Below are 9,229 nucleotides of genomic sequence, written 5' to 3' on the forward strand. Positions count from 1 at the left end.
CTGGGATGTGTAGTTCTACAACATCGATTTGCTAGATACGGTATCTGTGATTTGATGTACATAAACAATGAAAACAGCAACCTCCTTATTGTCTTCCTTCAGCTTGGGAAGGGACCAACCTCAGCATTTTCACAATCTGCTCTACCCGCAAGAACACCAAAATGATAGCTGTGAAAAACCCTTGAGCTGAAGGATCGAATCTGCCGAGGGAATGACTTGGAAGATAGAGCCAAGATAGTAACTGCTTTAAAACTTAGAATCACATGATGGGAATATATGGCCATAAACTATCAGATACCATTTGTTTTAAAGAGTGTCTTTATCTTTTAACAGGGAAAAAATAAACTATCTGACAGAAATAAAGGTCATTAAGAACTGAAAAAGTTAGTCCTCAACTTGTAACAGTTCATTTAGTGCCATTCAGTTACAACACTGAAAAAAGGGACTTATGAACATTTTTTACACTTACAACCACTGCAGTATCCCCAGTCATAGGATCAAAATTTAAATGCTTAGCAACTGATTCATATTCAGTGCTTTTTTTCTAAAAAAAAAAAAAAAAAAAGGTGCCGGAACTCACACATGTCATACAACCTGCCTTGCCTACCCTACAAGGTTCCATCCAAAAAAGGTGCCAGAACTACGTTCTGGGCGTTCTATGAGAAAAAAAGCCCTGCTCATATATATGAAGATTGCAGTATCTGGGGTCATGTGATCTACTTTTGTGACCTCCTTCAAGCAAATGGAGAAGCCAGATTCACTTAACAACTGCAATGATTCGCTTAACTGTGGCACAAAAGGTCATAAAATGAGGCAAAATTCACTTAACAAATGTTTCACCTAGCAACAAAAGTTTTCAGCTCAATTGTGCTCATAAGTCAAGGACTACCTGTAAGCAAAAAGCAATACATGCAGGGGATAAGACTATGAAGGCCCCAGTTCACAGGATGAGCTCAAAATTTACCTCACAGGGTTGTTGTAGGGAAAAATAAAAAGAGGAAATGCTGAGTATCCTCTAATTGCTTGACCCTCTAAATCAAGGATGTCAAACTGCCGGCCCACGGGCTGGATGCATCACGAGGAAACCGCACATGCCTTATTGCCAGCAATGGGGGAAAAGTTCCGATACGTGACGTCATGAGTTTGACATGTCTGCTCTAAATGAAAGATGAGATAGCATACTGGTTACGGCACCCAGTTGGAGACTCTGAATTCTAGTCCTGCCTTAGGCATGAAAGCCAGCTGGGTGACTTTGGGACAGTCATTCTCTCTAAATAATAAAGGTGGGATATAAATAAACCTGATACTAAAATCTATAAAATGAGAACTTAAAATTTTCCAATTTGCAGCATGAATTGAGATCCAGCTTTCCAAACTTGAGTTACCTGGTATCAATGAACTAAAATATTGGCCATGTTCCAAGAACATTCATGGGCCCAAGATTGGAAGAACTTTAAACTTCCCTTGGACACCCTTCAGAGAAAAGACCAAGAAGGTACAGCCATCTTTTGCAACTGCTTGATGTAATATATCCAAAGACAAATACTCATCTAGAACCTTGTTTATATTATCTTGTCAAATTTTGTTTCATAGCCAACTGATAGCAGTAACTAGTTGAGTTTCTATATCAACCAGAAACCAATTTACCTTGTGGCTTAGGGCTGAATACAACCTCTGTATGTGTAACCCAAAATTAAGGTCTTAGTAGTTGATTGCCAAACTTACCTTGTATCATTGCCAACTAAATGATTTCCTTTCACAGCAGCTTAGGAGGAACAACTGCTTAATCGTATGTACTGTATGACTATGCAAGGTTGCAACTCAACTGAACAGAATTGTTTTTCAGTGATCACTCAGGAATGACAAGTATGGCAAGACAGAACCACTGTGGTTGATGCCATAGGAATAAAGAATCCTGGTTCTTTGTATTCACTTTCCTTTGTTTTTCATTTTCACTTTTCCTGTGAGCACCTGCATGATTCCCTACATTTTTATATAAATCACAAGAATCTCTGCACAGGATCTAATGAACACAGACTGCTTTATAAAAGCCTTACTTGCAGTTATAGGAAAATATACCTGTTTACATGAGCCCTGTGATAGAGGATTGTAAACCAGATAGTAACCGTTTTCCAGCTGCAATTGGAGCAGGAATTTGGTAAGAGTGAAGTTTGGACAACAGCTGAAGACCTTTTCCAGAAGGGTGCCTGCCCAACAACTAGAGAGCAACCGACAAAGTTAATTAAGGTGTTGGAAAAAATGTCTGTTATGGACATTGTGTGTACAAACTGGTCTGTTTTGCAACTTATGACCTGAATAGTTTTAGTCCACAGGTTGTATTTTTAAACTGACTATACTCAACACACCCAGAAATGGAGAAAAAATAATCAGGATAGGCTTTTACATACTACAGAAACCTTTTAGAAATATTTTTTTTTTTTAAAAAAAAGAATATCCACACCATACAAGTCAAGGTTTAATTTAAATCTATTTAAAGAATACTATGAATTAGGAAAGAAAATACAGATAGGATAACAACTGGATCCCAGAGTGAAAAGGTCAAGAGACTGGCTTCTATAAATATTGCTGAGTGGCTTCTTTGGAGCATTTCTTAAGAGAAGAGCTACTTAGATAGACATTCCCTGGCAATTGTAGTGAGTTTGATCGACCAGACCCATTTCCAATTCACTGTTATAATCCATGACGCCACAAAGCATCTAAACAAGACTACAGATCTCTCAGGGTTCAGCTGAGGAAGGGGAGACAGTAGGTATAGGTGGAGTCTCTTTCTGTACCAGCTCCGGTTCATCTTCACCATCATGTGGAGGATGGACAAGCACCTTGTCTAAGATGCCAAATTCCTGGGCTTCCACAGGGCTCATGTAACGATCTCTCTCCATTATAGCCTCTGTAAAGGTAATATGTTTTAACATAACCTTGGTTAAATACAGATAATCATTAACTCACAAGTACATTTACTAATGTGCCTATATATATTTGCTCCCATGCAAGACTTCAAACCCAAGTACATAAACTAGGGCAACTTCAGATATGTTCCCAGAATTCCAGAAAGAGGGAAATTTCTGAGAGGAAAGAAGGGAAGGAAGAACTTTATTAATTGCAGAACAGGCATCTCTCTCAAACCATGAAATTCATCCAGGTGCCCAAGCAAAGGACAGATGGAAAGTGGTGTAAATGAATGGCTCCTGTCTTAACACACTGCAGTCTGAAAAAGCTGACTTTTAAAAGTGGGATGCAATCTAGGCAGGAGCTTGGCCTTCCTATACTTAGCTACTAGCAACTGCTCCTAACTAAGACATAGGTCTGGCTCTTCCCCAGCCCTTCTTCCTGTGGTGGAGTATCAACTTCTGGTTCAACCTCGGGGAAATGAAACTGCTTACCAATCACATCCAGGTTCTGCTTGGTGTGTTTGGCATAGATGCCATTGATCTGTTTCTTCAGTTTGAGGATTTCCTCAGCTTGAATGGCAATGTCTGTAGCTTGGCCCTGTAAGTGGAAGCAGACAGAAAATATGCAAGGCTGCCTGCTAACCACATTTTAAGCATCACTAAGGATTAGAGGTATGTGAGGGGAGCATACAGTATCATTCATGTACCTGTCCACCCCCATTTCTAACTTCAGGCGATCATTGCAGGTCATAATAGCAATGGCCACATGGGGATATACAGACATCTCTAGTTGGAAGCAGCAAGGCCAAACTTACCCGGGCCCCACCTGAGGGCTGATGGATCATAATGCGGGAGTTGGGCAGGGAGTGGCGCATGCCTGGTGATCCTGCAGCCAGCAGCAGAGAGCCCATGCTAGCTGCCTGCCCCACACACCACGTGCAAATAGGATTCAGGATGTACTGCATGGTGTCATAAATAGCTAATCCTGATGTCACTGCACCACCTACAGGAAGAACCAAGTTTATTCCACTATAGTGATTCTCAGATATGGATAGAACAGCCTCAGTAACCTAAATTTTCAAAACAAACAAACAAACAAACAAACAAAAAAACCCTGAGCATTTTTGAAGATAGCTAACAAGTCTTATAAGGAAAATATAGATAGTTTCCAACTTACAACCACAACTGGGACTAGAACTTTCTTCGTTAAGCGAAGTGATCATTAAGTGATTTGCACCCACAATTTTTGCCATGATTGTTAAGTAAATAACCACGGTTAAGTAAATCTTAGCTTCTCTCTTTGACCTTGCTTGTTAGAAGCTGGCTAGAAAGGTCACAAATGGTGATCACCTGACCCTGAGGCCCCGTAACCATCCTAACAACATGCTAGTTGCCCAAATTTTGATCATGTGACCATGATTATGATGGTCACAAGTATGAGGACCAATTCTCACTTTTTTAGTGCTGTTGTAACCTCAAATGTTCACTAAACAAACAAACAAGTCAAGGGCTATTTGTAAAAGAAAGCATAGTAAGGAAAGATTGTGACAATACATGCTTGCCTTGAAACATGGCTGGATTTGTACAAAATACCAGGCTGAAGTTAGTTTATGGCTTGTAAGTGCTCTACAAAACCAGCCAGTGTGGTTAGTTTATGGCAGGGGTGTCAAACTGCCGGCCCGTGGGCCAGATACATCATAGCGAAACCAAGCCCACCCCATTGCCGGCAATGGCAAAAAAGTCACAATGTATACGACACGTCACATGATGTTGCGTTTGATACCCCTGGTTTATGGTATGGTATAGTTATTATTACATTTTGGGGAGCAATGACTTGTACACAGAAAGTTGAGCATGTCCTATCACAACTTCACAATTTTTCTGCAGCAAGCATTCTGCACTCTACAGCAGAACAAGAAACACAAGATCATAGTGATTCACCTCTTTTGACTAGAACACAGCAGACTGGAAGCAGACAGTAATGGGGAAGTACTCTTTAATAAATAGGAAGAAATTAAAACAGATCATAATTGTTTGTGTTTCCATCACACAGCTCATTGAGAAATGTTAATAAAACTTGTAACTCTGTTGACTAAAGTGGCCTTGCCCAACTTGGCAATCTCCAAATGGATTACATCCCAGCCAGTATGACCAGTGATGGCTGAGATATAGTAAGAGTTGTAATTCAGCACACTTGGAGACCATCATGTTAGAAAGCAGCTAAACCTATGTATTTGAGCAAATAAAAGATGTAGGCAGGTGGAGTTGCTAGGAAGGAGAGAATGTATTCCTCTGTAGCGCTTTCATTTTAAATATCACTCACCTGGGCTGTTTATGTACATATGGATGGGTTTTTTGTTGCTTTCTGACTGCAAGAAAAGCAGTTGTGCAATGACCAAGCTTGCAATACCATCATCAATCTGTACAGAGATCACACAAAGCAATGAATTATAGCATGAATTGTAAATTCAATTTCCCAGTCTCTTTGCTTTCTTTGAAGTGGCCAGATCAAAGCTAAAAAGGGAATCTCACCAGCTCAGTCACTCTGAACAGAGAGAAGCTGGCTTCAAGATGGTGGCCCAGATCCAGGCCTCCAAAGGAATACATTGTTTAAAATTCAAGTGACATTTTAAAAAGTGAATAATTGGAAATCAGTTTCCTAAGGAAAGCCAATACTACATGTCCTTAGAGCTTTAAAAAAGGAAGAAATTAATATTATGGTAAAAAATACTCCATATCCTGCACTATATATGCTTATGCAAAACTTTGCTTATTTTTTTAAGTCTGCATAATTTCCTCTTGATTTGCTAGTTATGGAGTAGCCTAAGACTTGTCTGTTGGTATGAGGAAGCTTCCTCAAGATATTTTTCTGGGTGCTCAGATTTCAGCAAGCATCACCCACATGTTTTTTATTTATGAATAGTAGAAACCTATTCAGTATAAACAACAAGTTCCTCAAAAATTGGACAGTCTGGTCTTATTGCCTACTCTGGAAGTATTTCTTATACATACCGGTCCCATCACACAGACAATGCGCTCTCTCAGAAGGCGAGAGTAGATGTCATAGGCTCGCTCACCACGGCCCTGAAAAAGATTAAAGGTCAGGACAAGTACATTCCAGATACAAGAGTGGAGAAGAGCCCTGATATCTTGCAAGAGGACTCTGATGCTACCTCAAATAAACTGTTTCCTGCCGCTCAGGTTAACTGAGGCAAGATTCTTCGCATACAAATAGAATTAAGCAGCCCTGAAAGGTATCAATGGAGCTATGTAGAAAGGAATTGAAAGAAGGATCAATGATCAAAACAGATCCTACTATCAAGAATTCTTAAGCAGAGTTGGTGCATTTTCTGTCATCCTGGTAACTGGATGTTTCATTTTCGATTCTTCTTTTTGTGACAATGAAAGGCAATATAAGACAAAATATACAGGCAATAATTGATCTCATCATTTAGTAAGGAACATTTCATCAAGGAACATAAAGAAAATGGAATGGCAGATCAGTCTATTTGCAATAATATTTAATTTTTTAAAGAATTTTCTAGTTATTACATCTCCATTAATTTTGCATTGATGTGTCCACACCAGCATGTTTCAACTGTTCCCCTTTTCCCCAATGACTTGCCATGTGCCTGAAGTAAAATGTTACCTATCAACAGAAAGTAGTCATATTTAGAAAATGATACCCACTTACCGTCTGTTCCACTACAATAGGGATGAGAGGAATGTAACTCCTGGGAGTTTGATGGAGCTTCCGGGACAAAGAGAGGCTGTGGCATCCCAGCCGTATAGAGTGCTACGAAGAAGAATGAGTAGTTAAAATACATTGTCATTTTTTACCATTTCTGATCTGTCATCTCAGCCTGATTCTCACTCCTAGTTAGGTCTCTTTCTCAAAAGATAATAGGTGCATACAAACACAAATTCACATCCTGAAAGTGAGGGGAGCAAAATACCTTGCCTCAGTGAAAAGGCTTCAAAGAGCTAAGCAAAAAATTAGTTCTCTGGGTTATTAAAAAACCTAATGCGCTGTTTTAAATCAATTTGTATGCCACCTGACTTACCAAAGTAACTCTAACCTACCAATGTAATTCTGGCATACTATCTAGAAGGGCAGAAAAGTATTTATGAGAAGGATGACACCATGTATAAACAAATCAGATGTATATCAAATTATTCCCATAATTCTCATCTGCACAGTGAGAGCTGAGAAAAAGTAGTCTAAGAACCTCTAATTACATTGTATGCTTGTATATTTGAATACTTGTATACTTGAAGATTTGAAATTTCAAGAAAATAAAGAATACCTTCTTGCACCATATTATCTATGCTGCCACAAAAAGCGGGAACCATTAGATGAGGATCTTCAAAGAGATTAAACAAAACTACAGAACTATAAAAAGCTACAGGGAAATAGTATGTACCAGCTTCTATAAAATGTGCCAGCATAATTGGAATATGACTATACCGATGCAGTGTATATTACTACGGGGCTGGGGTGGGGTGGGATGGGGGTGTAAAGATTCATTTCATATCCTGCTTCTGGTTTTCAGAAACATCTGACCAGTAATACTTGGAAACTAGATGATAGGGAGAGTGAGATTTGATTGGTTTAAATATATTTGTAATTATTTAACGCCAATTCTTATTTTCCAGAATACTTCAGTAAATTCAAGGACGGGAATGTCTCGCACCAAAGATCTTTTCAACAGCTTATCTCCCACTCTACTTCCCCCACCTGAGCGCCCTAGGTCAATGCTAAATGCGACCCGCTCCCGCAAAGCTTTCTACACATGCATTTGCCCTCACCACTATTCTCTGCAGCATTCTGCCCCGGAAGATCTTTCCTTTGATGCTTCCCACGTGTTAGGAAGCGGGGTGGAGTATAATCGCAATCCGTCCCAGGCGCCGCGTCGCGATGTATCATGGGAAATGTAGTGCCAGCGGCCTAGAGGCTAATATAACTTGCTTGCTTTTTCATCGCCTTCGCTTAGTAAAAGAGCATTTCAGTTTTTCACAAATGTAAATAGGCGCCTCCAGATTCTCGGACACATGTTGAGCTATCTTCGTTCGTAGAGGTTTTTTTTATTGTAACATTTATTTATAGAAAGGGCATTTACTGTGTATCGGCAAACGTAAGCCATATGCATGGTTACAGAACTCAAAAAGTGTAAAAGGATCGATAGAAGAGGATCGCAATCTTTCTTGTGGTGTTCTTCTTCTTCTCACCATAAGTAATCGTGTCTAGAGTCTCCTGCACACAATTTTTTCCTTCCTCAACTCCAAAGATTTTTTTATTTCACAATAACGATCATACCCAGAAAATGCAAACATTACTGTGGTGGTTAGATGTACCTGGTAGCAGAAACTGCAGAAGCACCTCAGTGAATATCTCGAATTAGACTCAGAAAGCAACTACCAATCAATGCTGTTGTTTTAACAAGTGATGACATTACACTCCAGTATGGTCTCTCTTCTCCAACTTAAGGGTGCAGTTAGTTTACCCACCAAGCTGATAAAAAGTCAGCCTTGTGGCTGTCTAGCAAAAATGTCAGATCTGGGAGAAACTGTTCTTTAAGGGGAAATTTAGCCACTTCCAAAATAGCCAGGTTCCTTGAACTCTGAAATCTAGCCCCTGAAATTAACAGCAATTCAATTTTGTCCAAATTTAACCAGCCTTTTTCCCACATTCAACCCCAGCGCTCTGGAGATACCCATGTCAGAGTTTCAGGAAATATTATGTACTTTACTGGTAGTGTCCCACTCCAAACTCGTATATCAACCATTACTTTTCAACAGCTTTATATAGATATTTGATAATATGGTAGATAAGAAAGATCTTGAGGATAATCTTTCCCTGGAGAAGTCCCAAAGTACAGTATTGATAGCATCCAATCTGGTATGAGCAGAATAATTATAAAGCAATGCCTCTAACATTCAACTCCCTCCAGTGCTCCCAAAAGATTCCATGATCTAAGAAACCCAGGAATCAGATGGAAGAAGGCCAGGATCATTCTCTCTCTCCCTCCCTCTCTCTCTCTCTCTCTCTCTCTCTCTCTCTCTCTCTCTCTCTCTCTCTCTCTCTCTCTCGCCTGCTGCTGGTCAACCCTGGGGCTGAATCTAAACCAGAAAAGATGTTTCTAAGACAGGAATGCACAGCTGGAGGGGTATGCCAAGCTTTTTGCAGTATATCGAGGTCCACTTTCCAAAAACATACCAGGGGTTCCTTAGGAAGAGGTTTTACAGTTTCAAAAGGTGGTTTGGGCTTTCCTGTTTTGTTTGTTTTACTGTTTTTATTTCATTGTTTCTACATATCATTT

At 39.7% G+C, this 9,229-nt stretch overlaps 1 protein-coding gene across 1 annotated transcript; it reads right to left on the bottom strand.

Moving 5' to 3' along the window:
• Nucleotides 1–2,463: 2,463 nt before the first annotated feature.
• LOC120301911 (caseinolytic mitochondrial matrix peptidase proteolytic subunit) lies at nucleotides 2,464–7,787 on the bottom strand. The gene is made up of 7 exons (XM_039329694.1): nucleotides 7,719–7,787; nucleotides 6,604–6,705; nucleotides 5,922–5,993; nucleotides 5,233–5,329; nucleotides 3,725–3,912; nucleotides 3,402–3,507; nucleotides 2,464–2,908 (listed from the first exon to the last, which is right to left on the bottom strand). Exons 1-7 carry the CDS (start codon nucleotides 7,734–7,736, stop codon nucleotides 2,739–2,741), a joined length of 753 nt encoding a protein of 250 aa, XP_039185628.1. The 5' UTR covers nucleotides 7,737–7,787; the 3' UTR covers nucleotides 2,464–2,738.
• Nucleotides 7,788–9,229: the final 1,442 nt, after the last annotated feature.

The sequence above is a fragment of the Crotalus tigris genome, unplaced genomic scaffold (assembly GCF_016545835.1).
Source record: "Crotalus tigris isolate CLP2741 ecotype Arizona unplaced genomic scaffold, ASM1654583v1 scf7180000024407.359931, whole genome shotgun sequence".
Taxonomy (NCBI): Eukaryota; Metazoa; Chordata; class Lepidosauria; order Squamata; family Viperidae; genus Crotalus; species Crotalus tigris.

Bases quoted from the DNA above. Each gene is read 5' to 3' on its own strand.
- LOC120301911 (XM_039329694.1), bottom strand. The intron at 5,994-6,603 runs GTAAGTGGGTAT...AATCTTTTTCAG, and splicing joins CTATTGTAGTGGAACAGACG to GGCCGTGGTGAGCGAGCCTA. The intron at 5,330-5,921 runs GTATGTATAAGA...ATCTCTGTACAG, and splicing joins TTGTCTGTGTGATGGGACCG to ATTGATGATGGTATTGCAAG.